The 15,870-nt window shown below is 50.6% G+C and overlaps 1 protein-coding gene and 1 long non-coding RNA gene across 3 annotated transcripts in view; both read left to right on the top strand.

Annotated features, from left to right (window-relative positions):
• LOC310842222 overlaps nt 1-15,870 on the top strand; it is a 274,827-nt gene that overhangs the window by 211,500 nt on the left and 47,457 nt on the right. The window lies entirely within an intron of this gene.
• GAREM2 (GRB2 associated regulator of MAPK1 subtype 2) overlaps nt 5,542-15,870 on the top strand; it is a 30,302-nt gene continuing 19,973 nt past the window's right edge. The window contains exons 1-2 of one of the 2 annotated variants that reach the window (XM_083733243.1): nt 5,542-5,661; nt 14,457-14,597. In XM_083733243.1, the coding sequence (XP_083589369.1) occupies nt 5,547-5,661; nt 14,457-14,597 (256 nt within the window). In that variant the 5' untranslated portion in view covers nt 5,542-5,546. Of the gene's footprint in view, nt 5,662-13,398; nt 13,627-14,456; nt 14,598-15,870 lie in introns of those variants that run through there. The other variant, XM_083733244.1, reaches the window with a different exon arrangement.

Genomic DNA, 15,870 nt, shown 5'->3' with positions numbered 1-15,870 from the left:
TTCTCTCTGCCTTGCAGCTGGTGGGTCAGTTCCCCTTCCTTCTTTTGCTGGTGAAGCTCTTGGGGCTTGACCCTCGATGGGCAGGATAAGCAGGGTCTCCTGATGGAACCGGGACCGCAAGGCCAGCACCATCACTGGCTTGTGAGGCTCCATCAAGGCCATGCTAGCATCTTCTGGCCTCCTCCTCCTCCTCCTCCTGGTTCCCGGCATCTCGCTCAGCTTGCCTCCCTGGCAATCTCTTCCCCCGGCCCTCTCCGGTTTAGTCACTTTTACAGATCTGCCCCAGAATCCCCCGTGCAGGACAAGAACAGGAGATGGCAGCTGGCACTCCTGTATCTGGCAAACAACAGGACCTCCCGGTAGTCCCAGCGTTGCACCAAAATCCCCTGCTTGGCTGGGGAGCGCAGCTACTGGGACTGCTTTCCTTGAGAAATGTGCAATTAAGCTATGTGCTGACACTTCATGCAAAATAAATGTTAAAAAAAATAATCATACTACTTACATCTGTGGTTCCAAACTTTGGGCAGCTTTGGTTCCATAAACTCATCCCCAGTGCCCCCTACAGTAACAATTGCACATTTATTCAAAATTCAGTCAAAACTATTTAGTTTAATTCAGCCAAATGGACAGACTTGATCCAGTGATGGCAGCTTTTCAAAATCCAAGAGTCACTGACACCTCCAGCGCCCCCTGCCTCCTGCTTTCCTCTTAGAGCCCCCCTAGGTAATCCCTCTTCCCCTCACTTTGAGAACACCTGGCCTATCCAGCAAAACTTTTTGACTTTATAACTGGTCTCCCTACTCTATATGCTTCCTTGAAGCTTCCAGTAGGCTTTGGATAGATTAAGTTGAGCAGTCTACGTTTGTCACCCACTCAATCTTGTTTTAGGGGTTGATTTCCAGCATGTCCCATTCACAGTGTGAAGGTATGTCATTAACTGAGTATTTGTACCTGGGGGTGAGGTTTTCAATGTAAAATTGGTGACTCTAGTTCTAAATGAAGCAGCTGGAATGTTTCAGGGTTTTGCAGCTTCTCTCCAGGCACAGTTGCAGCCCTGCGGGGAATAGCAGCAAGATAAAATCCATTTACCTTCCTGTTGTGCCTGATCCCATTTTCTCATCCAGCACACACCTGTCCACACCTGTCACCTTCCCTGCAATGGCGTTTACAATATTGTTCATACCTGCACTACTGACGTTTCCATGGAAAAGTTGGAAGAGGCACCTCCATGTGAGACTTCCAGCTAGCACATGGTTTTTGACCTATTGAGGCATTCTGGATTAGTTGTAGTTTCTCGGTCACCTTCAAAGGTAGCCCCATGTAGAGCGCATGGTAGTAGTCCAAGCGGGAGATAACCAGAGCATGCACCACTCTGGCGAGACAGTCTGCGGGCAGATAGAGTCACATCCTGCGTACCAGATGGAGCTGGGAGACAGCTGCCCTGGACACAGAACTGACCTGCACCTCCATGGACGGCTGTGAGTCCAAAATGACTCCCAGGCTGCACACCTGGTCCTTCAGGGACACACCCCATTTGGGACCAGGGAGTCCTCCACACCTGCCCGCCTCCTGTCCTCCCATAATAATAATAATAATAAAATGTATTATTTGTACCCCGCCCATCTGGCTGGGTTTCCCCAGCCACTCTGGGCGGCTTCCAACAGAGATGAAAAATACACTAAAATGTCACATATTAAAAACTTCCCTGAACAGGGCTGCCTTCAGATGTCTTCTGAATGTCAGGTAGTTGTTTATCGCTTTGACATCTGATGGGAGGGTGTTCCACAGGGCGGGCGCCACTACCGAGAAGGCCCTCTGCCTGGTTCCCTGTAACTTGGCCTCTCGCAGTGAGGGAACCGCCAGAAGGCCCTCGGAGCTGGACCTCAGTGTCCGGGCAGAACGATGGGGGAGGAGACGCTCCTTCAGATATACTGGACCGAGGCCATTTAGGGCTTTAAAGGTCAGCACCAACACTTTGAATTGTGCTCGGAAACGTACTGGGAGCCAATGTAGGTCTTTCAAGACCGGTGTTATATGGTCTTGGCGGCCGCTCCCAGTCCCCAGTCTAGCTGCCGCATTCTGGATTAGTTGTAGTTTCCGGGTCACCTTCAAAGGTAGCCCCACGTAGAGCGCATTGCAGTAGTCCAAGCGGGAGATAACCAGAGCATGTACCACTCCCAAAACAGTTATTCTGTCTTGTCAGGATTCAACCTCAATCCATTAACTGCCTTCAGACCTGTGGAACACCCTCTCACCAGATGTCAAAGTGAAAAATAACTACCAAGCTGAAGGCAGCCCTGTTTAGGGAAACTTTTAATGTTTAATAGGTTATTGTATTTTAGTGTTTTGTTGGAAGCCGCCCAGAGTGGCTGGGGAAACCCAGCCAGATGGGCGGGGTATAAATAATAAATTATTATATTATTATCCTCCATCTCCAGACACTCACAGAGGACGTTCACCACCTTCGCTGGTTCCAATTCATACGAGAGGTTTAAACCACGAAGGTGTCTGCTTGATTACCAACAGGCAGGGAGTTCCAAAGTGTAGGTGCTGCCACAATAAACAACTGAGCTTACGGGTGTGGGATGAGTATTCTGTGGCGCCTGTAGTCGTGCCCATTCCACTGATCAAAGCGGTCGAGTGGGCACATTTGGAGTAAGGGGATCTCGTAAGTAAACTGGTCCTAAGTTGTTCAGGGCTTTATATGCTAACAGCAACACCTTGAACCTGGCCTGGTTGCAGATCGGCAGCCAGTGCAGGTGTTCTATGCTCACAAGGCCTCTCAGCAATGCTGCCACATTCTGCACTACCTTCATCTTCTGGATCAAGCACGAGGGAGGCCCTGCATAGAGTGCATTGCAGCAATCTTAAACGCAGCAGCAATCTGAAACAAGCTGCCTTGTGGCCCATGGCTTCCAGCTTGGCTGTGCTGCTGGATTCCTTCCGCTCTCTCTAATGGTCTAGCCCTTATGGGCTTTTTCACTCTGGGATTGACCACTGTGAACAGCGCTACAGGGATATAGAATTGTCCTTTCTTTCTGCAGAATCTCAGTCCGACAGTAGAGGGTGCTGCTCTTCCATTAATCACAAGGCAAATGTTTGCAAAAGTCCACAAGGCAAATGTTTGCAAAAGTCCAGCTTTACATGGGTTTCTGCTGAAAAGTGAACAGCTTGCAGTTCTAACTGGCCTTAAAAGTACTACATGCGTTCACTCCCCCAAACACTAAGAGTAGAGAGGGAATGAATGTGAGCAGCTGTACTACTCAATCTAGCTGGAAGAGGGCAGAAATGTGTGCATTTCATTCTTAAAACGCACCTTAGATTACATTTTAATTGCCTCCAGCATGGTTTTGATATGGGAGATCACATCTCCCTCTTTGCAGGGCCAAAGGGGTGGTTAAAAAAACAAGATGGGGGCACTTGGATGAGAATTTGACAACCCAATAGTCCACATTTAATGCAAAAGTGAGCCCCAAGTGACTCTCCCAAGTTTGTAGAGGTAAGGCATATATGCATGTTTACTTTGGGGGGGGGGGGCTGACTCCCATGTAAGCACCCATAGGATTGCAGACGGGCCTTGTTCTTGATGTCTCTGCCAGGCACAGTCTTTTTCATTCCTATGGGACTTGATGAGTAAATGGGTCAGGTGGATGGACTGCATTTCTTTTGTGTTTTTTCTCCCCTTAAATGGTATCTGTGCACAACAAACCTCTCACCTCAGACCTTGTTCAAGAAAAGCATTAATTACAACCCCCCCCAAAAAAAAAAAACAGCTTGCAGTTCTGTTGCCCAGCAACACACCAATTATCTGCTGGAAATGCCACCAGCCTGCCACTCACGTCTGCAGATGGGCTAATGCACAGCGTACATGCTCAGAGGCCCCCTTGCTTCTCTAGGGTGACCCAGTTCTGTGGCACATCTTTGTTTATAACCTGTTCCAGCACTGTTTGGTTGCAGTTTTGCTTTGAAGAATGCAATAATTCATCCTCCAACAGAGAATTGCTTTTCTTGACATAACGGAGGGCAGGGGAACACGTCAAAATATAAACAGAAGACCTATCTAATGAAGAACAGCAGAGTTAATGTGAGATTTCTCCTGCGTAAATTCCTGCCTCAGCCTTTCCTCCTTCGCTGGTTGACACGGGAGGCGTTCTGCAATGTGGACTGTGTAAAAAACTGAGGTTGGAAGGAGCAGGCTCAAGAGAAAGGGGGGTGTTTCTCAGATGCTTCAGGTTCTGCAAAGCTGCTCCTGCTGCTTGCAAAATGTTTCCCTAGGCCTGTGTCTAGAAGAGGGTGACTATCCCAGCTCCCCAAAATACCACTGCTGGGGCAGGATTACTATGGAAGCCTGTTTTCTGAGAACAATAAACAGAGAGACCCAAGTGGAGAAAAAGGATCATACAAAAAAGTTGGAACAAATATTAATCAGATAACTTTATGTGGGTTTTAAGAGGCAGAAGCCGCAGGATTTAAGCTTCTTAAGGGCACAGAACTCTGCCTCAAAGGAAAGGTTCCAGTGTAGCAAGGAGAGTATCGGACATGACCTGGAAGAGACCAGGGTTTGAATGGCCACTCGGCCATCATGGAGCTCACTGAGTGGCCTCTCAGCCTGACCCGCCTCACAGGGTTGTGGTGGGGATTGAAAGGGGGGGGGGGGAGAGAGCCAGGCCCACCAACTCAAACTCCCTTGAGGAAAAGGGGGGAGACAAAGGCAATAATAAATAAAGGTCAGATCAGGAATTGGTTAAAGATAGGAAGCAGAAATAAAGGGGAAATGCTCCTATATTGAACACAGTCATAGACCACCTTCTGGCATAAAACAGACAGGGAAACACCAACTCTAAGACGAAGGAAAACAATTCCACAAACTCTGGAACAATAAATAAATCTCCATACAAATGCTCCAAAGGACAAGCAAAAAAAACCCTCCCTCTCTTGCCAGGCCTTTAACGGGGGGGGGCGTTCGGAAGTGGGTGGGATGTTTCTGATGTAGTTCCCACCCAGGCTTGGGCTTATTTTTATTATTATTAAATCTGAATAATGCCCTTCCTCTGTTGATCTCAGGGCGGTTTACAGGAGAAAAACACACCTAATAAAAACAAGAACGACCCCTTCTCACAAACCAACAGCCCCCTTCCCTCTCTGTGGGGTTTTGTTTGCAAGTCTCTTTGAGCTGCTCTGGGCAAAATAAAACGACTAGTAATTTGAATTAATTGATTGCTTAATGATGATGTAAGCAACGCAGGCAGGGCATCCCAAGAGAAACTTGCCGATGCCCTTTGCAGGCGCAAAGAGGTCTCCCCCGGAGTAAGGGGCAGGGGCGGCGCGCGCGGCCGCGGCGTCGAAGCGGCCCCTCCCGGGGGCGTGCCTGGCTCATCCCATCCCGGGGAGCAGCCAGTCCGGCGGCGGCGGCAGCAGCGGCGGCGTCCGGAGCGCGAAAGGAGCTCGCCGGCTGCTTCCCCGACGGGGCGGACGAGGCGGCGGCTGCTCGGGCGCGTCTCCGGCGGAGGGAAGGCGATGCCTCGGCGGCGGCGGCGGAGGTCAGCATGGAGCGACTGGCGGCGGCGCTGGGCCGCCTGGCGTGGAGCTCCGGGCCGCCGCTGCCGCTGGACCTCATCGTGGCCAAGTGCCGCCTCCCGGCTCTCGTGCGCCCCGGGCCCGGTGCGTCTCCGCGGGCTGCGCGCGCTTGGCACGGGGAGGGCGCTTCGACGGAGTTTCCCCTGCAAGCTCAGGAGCATTGCGGGGGCTGGTCCAGGACCTTCTCCTGCGTAGCCCCTCGGGGCCGCCCCCCATCCTGGTGCTCGGAGGCGCCTGCCTCGCTTCTCCTACCGGCGAGGCTGCTTTGTTACGCGCGGTCCCCGACCCGTGCCAGGCGCACGCCGGACCTCGGGGCGCCTCGGACGGGCGCGGACCGACCAGCAGCGTAGCAGCGCTCTCTCGGCGGGCGGCTTATGTATTTATTGTATTGCATTCGCATCTCGTCTTTATCTCCAAGGAGCTGGAGGGGGCGCGAAAGGTGCTCCCCCTCCTCATTTAATCCCCGCAGCAAAACAAGCCCGCGAGGCAGGTGAGGCGGAGAGGCAGCGGACGAGCCGTGAGTTTTATGGCCGAGTGGGAATTTGAACCTGGGTCTCCCCCAGGTCCTCGTCCTACCTGGAAGATCACCATCTTTACTCTCGCTCGTTTTCTTTCTTGGTTTTGCGCCAGGCGCCAAAGAGTCCCGTCCCCGCGTATATTTTACTTTGGGACAAGGCGACCTGTCAGTTCCTTCTGCCGCGCTCTTGGGGGAAGCATTTTCTCGCCTTGGTGCGGGGCTTCTGTAATCTGCTTTTTTCCTAACCCTTTTGTGGGGGGTCCCTGTGCCAGTGGGGAACTTTGGAAACTGGTGCGTTTTTGTCTGTTGGGTGCGGTGGGGGGGGGGGGACGGGGGACGGACGTGTGAATGGTTTTATCGTGTCTCCTGGTAACTCTCTTTCTCTCCCCACGCCCTAGAGTCACCCTACTCCCTCCCGCTGCCCCACTTTCTCTCCCTTGTGATTGCTGGGGAGGATTTGCCCGCAGATGTCCGCCCTTCAGAGGGAAAGGGGGGGGGGGCGCTTTCCGTGGCAGGCTGCCCGGCTGGCTTCGGGTTTTGTACACCGTGAGAAGAATGGGGAGTTGAGCCGTCGGTGGTGTCTTGCATACTAATGCGGTGGGGGAACCGGCTTGTCTCTTTTCTGCCCCCCCCCCTTGCTAGGGAATGAATTTCAGGAGCGGGGGAAGGATGGGAAAACAAAAGCAGACGATACAACCTCCCCCCCCCACCACCAAACCCCTTTCTCTCTCTTTCCCAAGCTGTCTGATTGCTGAAAAAGGACGCAGCAGGATTAGGCCCTGTCCCCCTCCGCCCCCAAGATCAGGGGAGACAGACAGATGTCGCTTTCTGCCTCTGTCCAGCCTTCAGGCCTGTTTGCTGGGGGGGGGGGGGAGAGAGGCTAGGGACTCCTCTCTGTGCCAGCCTGGTCAGCTGCTGTTGTGGTCCTCTTGCCACCACAGAATTCTCAACCTCTTGTTTCTTTCCGGGCAAGCTGGCATCGTGGGTTTCTGCTGAGTTTATTAAATCCATTGGCACACAAGTTAAACTCTGGAACTCCCTCCCGCAGTAGGCAGTGATAACCCGCAACCCAGATGGCTTTGGAAAAGGGTCAGACAAATTAGGATAGTCCTCGTTTGCACAGTGGCACCAACAAAGTTTTGCCAGGGTTAGTTTGGATCAACTTGGGTCTGTGGCACCGAAGGACTTTGGTGACGTGGAGAGCAGAAGGGGGAAGCTCTGCTCAGTTATTCACGGGCAGCTTCTGATGCTTGAGACCTCTGCTGGAAGGGAGCTTCCCCCCAGGTATCCAAGGATCATAGAACCGGGGAGCTGGAAGGGACCCCAAAGGTCATCCAGTCCAACCCCCTGCAATGCCGGAGTCTCAACTCAAGCATCCCTGACAGATGGCCCTCCAACTTCTGCTTGAAAACCTTCAAGCAAGGAGAGTCCACAATCTCCAGAGAGAGACCCCTCCACAGTTGAACTGCTCTCCCTGTCGGAAAGTTATTCCTGATGTTCCCTAGGAATTTCCTTGTCCTTTGAATCTGCTGGATTGGGGCCTCCCCTCTGGAGCAGCAGAAAACAGGCTCCATCTTCCATGCAGCAGCTCCTCAGGTATTGGGTGCCTATGGCTGGAGCTTGTTCCCAGCGCAGGTGATTTCCCCTCCTTCCCTTGGGAAAGGGGTTTTAGGTGAGGAAGGCCACTGCTGGCAGGAGGAGGGGGGACTAGATGTCCTCAGGCTTCCTTTCGAGCTGTAGGATTGATAAGTGTCTCTTTGATGACATATATGCAAAGGCTGTGGAGCAATGCACCCAGCGGATCCTGTGGTTAATGGTTTTGTGTGCAAAGGTTTGAGGCTTAAGACTACTGGCGGAGGGGCCTTTCTAACATGTCCCCTAAAAAATAAAATATTTTAAAGACTTCCCAGGTTGGCAGGGGAGGAAATTTCATTCCAGCTCCTTTCTCCCATCCAGCTGCCGGATTTCCAGGTTCCTTGTCGCTGACTTGCTCCTTTTTTATATAAAGTTTTATTTACACTTTTCACAATGCAATAAAAGACAAGCTAATCTACACAGAGGGATGCAGGTGGCGCTGTGGGTTAAACCACAGAGCCTAGGACTTGCCAATCAGAAGGTCGGCGGTTCGAATCCCCGCGATGGGATGAGCTCCCGTTGCTCGCTCCCTGCTCCTGCCCACCTAGCAGTTTGAAAGCACGTCAAAGTGCAAGTAGATAAATAGGTACCGCTCAGGCGGGAAGGTAAATGGCGTTTCCATGCGCTGCTCTGGTTCGCCAGAATGGCTTAGTCATGCTGGCCACCTGACCCGGAAGCTGTACGCTGGCTCCCACGGCCAGTAAAGCGAGATGAGCGCCGCAACCCCAGAGTCGGCCATGACTGGACCTAATGGTCAGTGGTCCCTTTACCTTCACCTAATCTACACAGAGAATAATGAAAATAATTTGCTCTGTCCTCTTTCAAAGCCATTCACCTTGGTAGCCCCCACTGCCCCTTCCACACTGACCAAGTAAAATACTTCTTCACACAGCACAGAGTTAACTGGTGGAACTCACCGCCCCATGATGGAGGGATGACCACTGACTTAGTCAACACCAGACCTCTCGCCCTTAATGTATGTCATTTCCCTTTCAAACCAACAATTGCTGAATTGAACCTCCAGGTCCCAAGACAGTCTACCCGCGAATGCCTTCATTCCCTGCAAGCATCTTGCTAGCCACTCTTGGGCAGAAGCTTCCTGACTAGATGGGACCTTCCCAGGTGCTCAGGGCCCCCCTGTGGTCCTCTAGTCCAACCCCCTGCAGTGCAGGAATCTCAGCTAAAGGTTAGCATGGTGGGATCGTGGCCCAGATTTGAATTGGGATGGAGGTGTTGAGTGTGCAGGTCTCCATGGTTGCTGCTGCCTCCGGGAATTCGCTTTCTTTGGTTTTGCTCAGCGAAGGGTTTTGCACCTCTGTTATTCTGAATGTGGGGCGCGTTGGCTTTTGAAACTTTCAAAATAAGCAGTGTGCGTTTGTTTTTCTCTTTTTGCCTTTGCACAGCCTCTTTCCACTCCTCTGCAGCCCTACAAAGGGCTCCTCTCCTCAGTGTGAGGGCTGCCAAGGCTTTTGAGCGGAGCAGATTTCCCTGGTTACCGTGGCTGGCATGCCGGGGGGGGCGTCCATTTGGGGAAGCGCAGAGGCCACAGCTGGCCTCCCAGCACCCCTTGGCCCAGCCCCCAGCCCCAGAGACTGGCCGCCTTCCTTCTCCCACAGAGAAAGCCCTGGGATCATAGAATTATAGGGCTGGAAGGGAGCCAAAAGGTCATCCAGCCCAGCCCAAAGGGGCTCAAGGGAGGCGGGGCTGAGATCCTTCCTGGATGGGCCGTTCTGTGGCTAAGGGAGCCAGCATCTGAAAGCCACAAGGACTCCCCACCACCACCAGCTTAAAGTGCCCATAGGGTCACTGGGAGTGGTTTTCAGCAAACCATTCTCTGTCTCTCTCAAAACTTGTCTCCCCACTGCCATCCAGAGATGGCATTATAGGCCTACCTTGCAGGGATGTTGTAAACGAAGTGTCTCGAACATTCTATTTTTATTTTATTTTTTAATTTTATTACAATTTTTTTGGTATTTTCCACACAACAACAACAAAACGAAAAATATCGGAAAAATAACAATACGGTGGTACCTCAGGTTACATAAGCTTCAGGTTACATGCGCTTCAGGTTACAGACTCCGCTAACCCAGAAATAGTGCTTCAGGTTAAGAACTTTGCTTCAGGATGAGAACAGAAATCGTGCTCCAGCAGCGCGGCGGCAGCGGGAGGCCCCATTAGCTAAAGTGGTGCTTTGGGTTAAGAACAGTTTCAGGTTAAGTACAGACCTCCGGAACGAATTGTCATACAGTGGTACCTGAGGTACCACTGTACACAAAACACAAAAACTGATATTCAAAAAAACAAAACAAAAAACAAATCCCTATCTTACAAGTTAGTAATATAAACATTGAAAAGAAAAACAAACATTGACTTCCACCAATCCCACAGCACCTCCTTTACCTCTCATTGTGTCTTCCTGTTTTCCTGTTTTCCTTATCACCTCTATCCTAGCATCTAGATATAAATACCTCTTTCTTATCCTTTCACTTCACAAGGTTATTCCAGACTCAGCCAGATTTCTGTACTCGAACCTCGGCTTTTGAGGTATTCCCATTCCGTTTTCACTTCACTTTTTGCTTTTTGTCTTCTTATATCTGTCAATTTGGCTAATTCTAAATATTCTGAAAGCTTACATAACCACTCTCCCCTAGTGGGTAACCGATTCTCTTTCCAATACTTAGCCGTGTCTCAAACATTCTAAAACAGTTTGTCGACTGGCGGTGGTGATGCCCTTAAGTTTTGTGAGCCTCCGAAAGGTTATTGACCAACCGAACAAAGGGCACTGGGCGCCACTTGCAGCCCTAAAACTGGCCCACCCAAGAAGTTTTGGGGCCTGAAATGGAAAACTAAAAGCAGGCATACTTGAGCTGCAATTTCTGCTGCAGGGGGTTGGACTGGATGACCCTTGGGGTCCCTTCCAACTCGGCAATTCTATGGTTCTCGGCTGAACCTGAAGCTGGCCTTCCCAGGGCTCTTGCAGAGAGGGTGGTGCCTCTGTTTCCTCAGCTGTGGCCTTTGGACGGTGGGAGGGGGGACCTCCGAAATGTTTGCCCACTCTGCCTCCTCTCCAGGAGGCCTCCGTCCCGGATTCGGTGCCAATAAGGCGGCTGTTGCAGGCGGGCCTTTGGGCTGGAGCTCTGGCCATTGAGCACAAACAAAGAGCAAAATGTTTCCAGGGCAACCTGCCTCTCTCTTGGCAGGCAGAGCCAGAGGCCTGCTCCCTTGGGCTTGGCTGGGGTGGGGGATGAGGCGGAGGATGAGCCCTGCTGCTGTCGGAAGAGCAATTCGGAGGGCCGGAGGGGAGGCCAGAGAGGCCGATGGCTTGGCTACCTGTCCTACCCTCCAAATTCTCCCTGGGAGGCTGGCCTCAGACAGGGAGACTGGTGGATTTGCATGCATGTGGGTTGTGGCATTTGGAGTTTTAATCTTCTTTGGCGATCCCTTGTATCAGAGTAAGATTGTCTTCCATAAACACGGTTTTAACAATGAGTCCGTAAGTGACTGTGGAGGCCAATTCTGGATCCACACGTCCTTCCACAGTGGGGACATTGGTTTCCAGGCAGGAATTGATCACGGTGTGCATTTGCCAAGCATGCCTTCCTCTTAGCACGTTTCTCCCTTGCATCCTGAGTTCGAGTGTCTTCAAAGCCCAGGACACCTTTGGTAAAGGCTGTTCTCCAACTGGAGCGCTTGCAGGCCAGTGTTTCCCAGTTGTCAGTGTTTATACTACATTCTTTTAGATTTGCCTTCAGAAAGTCTTTAAACCTCTTTCGTTGGCCACCAGGATTACGCTTTCCATTTTTAAGTTCGGAATAGAGTAGTTGCTTTGGAAGACGATCATCAGGCATCTGCACAACATGACCAGTCCAACGAAGTTGATGTTGAAGAATCATTGCTTCAACACTGGTGATCTTTGCTTCTACACTGGCATTAGTTTGCCTGTCTTCCCAAGTGATATGTAATTTTTTCGGACACACTGAATCTTTTGAGGATTTGGAGATGGCGTTTATAGGTGGTCTGCGTTTCACAAGCATACAGTAAGGTTGGGAGTACAATAGCTTTGCAAACAAGCATTTTGGTTTCCCTGCGAATGTCCCGGACCTCATGCATGTGGGTTGTGGCATTCAGAGTTTTAATAGCTGGCAGTTCCTTGCAAATGCCCCCTTCAGCCAGCCATGCAGCTGTCCTGCAACCAGGCAGCCCCACAGACTTCGGGCATAGAATAGATCTTCTGTGTGGCATCAACCTGCTTCCTTTAATGGTTTGGGGAGCAGGGCTTGCAAAACTGGCTTGGTGGGGAAGCGCTAGGTTTTTTTATCGGCTGGCTGTTGGGGTGTGAAAGTCCTTGTTGGAGGATTCAGGACAGAATAAAGAAAAGACTTTTCAAGCAGTGCAGAGTATTTTTGTTTTTGACTTTATATGGTTATTTATTTGTTACACAAAAGCAATACAGCGTTTTAAAAACCCTAAATCAAAGATGTGTCATTTTTCAAATGAATCGCTATGTAAGGATTTTTTAAATTAGTTTTTATTAAATATTACAAGAAGATAAAAAGAAAAAAGAAATAGAAACAAAAATCAATACATAACACTGTAAACACATTTGTCTACGTATTTTCCAATATGCAGACTAGAAAATAAAAGAGACAAAAGATAAAAGAAAAGGAGGAAAAGAAAAAAATACTTTTCATGATCAATAATACCAAATTTATACTTCAAACATTACAATATATAAATCTTAGTTAAAATATTCTAAAAAGATTTCCACCGCATTCACCACACGGCTCTTGGTTTCTAGTTCACCTTTACATCTGTTCTTCAGTCGCTTCCATTCCTTGAGTTCTTTCATAGTCCATCAAATCTTTGTGTTCACACAGTGCAGAGTTGAACTGTGGAACTCCTTGCCGCAGGAGGCAGTGAAGGCCACCAACGGAGGTGGCTTTAAAAGAGGACCAGTCAATTCATGGAGGAGGAAAGGGCTATCGATGGCTCTTGGCCAGGATGGCTGTGTCTCCACAGATGGAGGCAGCAATATTGCTGAATGCCAGGAGAAGAGAACCTCCTGTTTGTGGGTTTCCCATAATGGGCATCTGGTTGGCCCCTGTGAGAACAGAACGCTGGACTGGATGGGCCTTTGCCTCTTATTGCATCCTTGTTGTTGTTTAGTCATTTAGTCGTGTCCACCTCTTCCTGACCCCCTGGACCAGAGCACGCCAGGCCCTCCTGTCTTCCACTGCCTCCCGCAGTTTGGTCAAACTCATGCTGGTCGCTTTGAGAACACTGTCCCACCATCTCGTCCTCTGTCGTCCCCTTCTCCTTGTGCCCTCCATCTTTCCCAACATCAAGGTCTTTTCCAGGGAGTCTTCTCTTCTCCTGAGGTGGCCAAAGTCTTGGAGCCTCAGCTTCAGGGTCTGTCCTTCCAGTGAGCACTGAGGGCTGATTTCCTTCAGAATGGAGAGGTTTGATCTTCTTGCAGTCCATGGAACTCTCAAGAGTCTCCTCCAGCGCCAGAATTCAAAATTGCATCCTTAATGTGCTACTATTAATGGCTTTGGGGAGATGGGCTTGTAAAACTTGGTTGGTAAGGAACGTGGAGTTGCCAATACGTTTTTTTATCTGCAGCTGGTAATTTGGCATCGGGTGAAGTGAACTGTGGTTCCCAAAATGGTCTTTAAGATGCTTTTCTGATCATGCGCAGAGGGATTCTGTTGCCTAGTGCTTGGTGTCCCAGAACAGGACCCGGGAGAGAGACCAGGGTTCAAATCCCCATTCAGCCATGGAGCTCCCCGGGTAACATTGGGCCAGTCGCTGCCTCTCAGCCCAGTCTGCCTCACAGGGCTGTTGTGATAAAATGAGAAGTAGAATACGTAAGCTGCCTTCAGCTCCTTGGAAGAAAGGTGGGATATTAATGATTTATTAGTATGAGGGATGCGGGTGGCGCTGTGGGTTAAACCACAGAGCCTAGGGCTTGCCCATCAGAAGGTCGGTGGTTCGAATCCCTGCGATGGGGTGAGATCCCGTCGCTTGGTCCCTGCTCCTCCCAACCTAGCAGTTCGAAAGCACGTCAGAGTGCAAGTAGATAAATAGGTACCGCTCCAGCGGGAAGGTAAACGGCATTTCCGTGTGCTGCTCTGGTTCGCCAGAAGCAGCTTAGTCATGCTGGCCACATGACCCGGAAGCTGTACGCTGGCTCCCTCGGCCAATAAAGTGAGATGAGCGCCGCAACCCCAGAGTCGTCCATGACTGCACCTAATTGTCAGGGGTCCCTTTACCTTTATGATTTATTATATTAATTAATCATCGTTGTCTTAATACTGCATGGCTAGCCAACTGGGGAGGGAAGTTGCTGCCTTCTTTGAGAGGGTGGCTGTCCCTGCAGGGTTCATGGAGACTCCTCTTCATTTCCACAGAGCCACAGAGTTGGATCGGACCCCAGGGGTCACCAAGTCCAACCCCCTGCAATGTGGGAACCTCAGCTTTTGTGTAAACCAGACCTGCCACCACGCAGGCAACGAAAGCTGCTTCCAGAATCCCGAAAGGAATCCACTGTGGTTCCCGCATTGCAGGGGGTCAGACTAGATGGCCCTTGGTGGTCCCTTGCAGCTCTGCCTTTCTGAGATTTGTAGACTGACCCCCCCTCCGGGGGGGGACGGTGGGCAGGGAGACCCTTAGGGAGGGGATCATCGCTGGGACTCTGTGCTGATGTCTCCCTCTTTTCCTGCCGCAGGAGAGTACGTGGAAGGGGTCAACGACCAGGACGTTCTCCTCATCCACTCCTGCCGCCAGTGGACCACAGTGACAGCCCATAGCCTGGAGGAGGGACACTACGTCATCGGCCCCAAGATTGACATCCCCCTCCAGTACCCAGGTAATGGGGCAGGGGAGGGGGCTCAGGAAACCGGGCTCAGGGCAGCTAACAACAAATTTAAAACACCTATTTGATGCTACAAAAAAAAATCATAAAATATGGTATAAAGCATAAATAACAATAAAATCAAGAATCAAAAAAACAATTTAGGGGGAAATCCATCCAATAAACATTAGATGATCACCAGGGCTAGCTAGCTGAACTGGTCCTACTTGGGCCAGCGAGGAGACCAGGGGAGAATTAGCTGTGGGGTCTCAGAGCGAGTGATCTTCATAAAAGGGGAGGGGGAGGGAAGAGAAGGGAAATAAAAGATCAGGCTGAATTCAAATTAAAGGCCAGGCGGAATGGCTCTGTCTTATAGGCCCTGTGGAAGGAGGTTAAATCCTGCAGGGCCCTGGTCTCCTGGGACAGAGCATTCCACCAGGTCGGAGCCACCACTGAGAAGGCCCTGGCCCTGGGGGAGGATAGCCTGACTTCCTTAGGGCCCAGGACCTCTAAACTATGATTATTCATGGACCTTAAGGTCCTCTGTGGGGCAGACCAGGAGAGCCGGTCCTGTAAATACGAGGGATAACAATAGCAATAATAATTTAAACCCTGCCCATCTGGCTGGGTGTCCCCAGCCATTCCTCCACAGATCCACCAGTCGCAGGACGATGGCGCAGCAATAAAACTGCTAGCACATTTGCGAAGCTAAGCAGGGTCCATTATGGTTTCAGCTTGGATGGGAGACTGTGAGTTGAGATTTCCTGCATTGCAGAGGGTTGGACTAGATGACCGCTGGGTACCTTCCAACTTTGTCAGCCTGAATAGCTCGGTTGGTTAGACCATGGTGCTGATAATATCAAGGTTGCCACGGATCATTGAGTGTCCCAGTTATATATATTTTAATTTGGTCCGGCTACATCTCCTCCACAATCCATCATTTGAGTTACCTTTTAGTCAGCAGCCTCAGGAATCACGATGATAAGCCATTATTCTCCGCAAGCTGGGCTGATGGGATAACATAAAATCTTAGAATTGTAGAGTTGGAAGGGGTCTTGGGGTCATCTAGTCCAACCCCCAGAAATGCAGGAATCTCAGCTAAAGCATGCATGGCAGATGGCCACCCAACTTCTGCTTAAAAACCTCCAAGGAAGCAGCTCCTGAGGGAGACCTTCCCACTGTCGAACAGCTCTTTCCATCAGAAAGTTCTTCCTGATGTTTAGCCGGAATCTCCTTTCTTATAATTTGAAGCCATGGGTTCGAGTCTTGCCCCCCAGAGCAGGAGAAA

Source organism: Podarcis gaigeae (genome assembly GCF_964106915.1).
Source record: "Podarcis gaigeae genome assembly, chromosome: 3".
Classification (NCBI taxonomy): Eukaryota; Metazoa; Chordata; class Lepidosauria; order Squamata; family Lacertidae; genus Podarcis; species Podarcis gaigeae.
The sequence above is the reverse complement of the archived record's forward strand: the minus strand, read 5'-3'. Positions and strand labels throughout refer to the sequence as shown.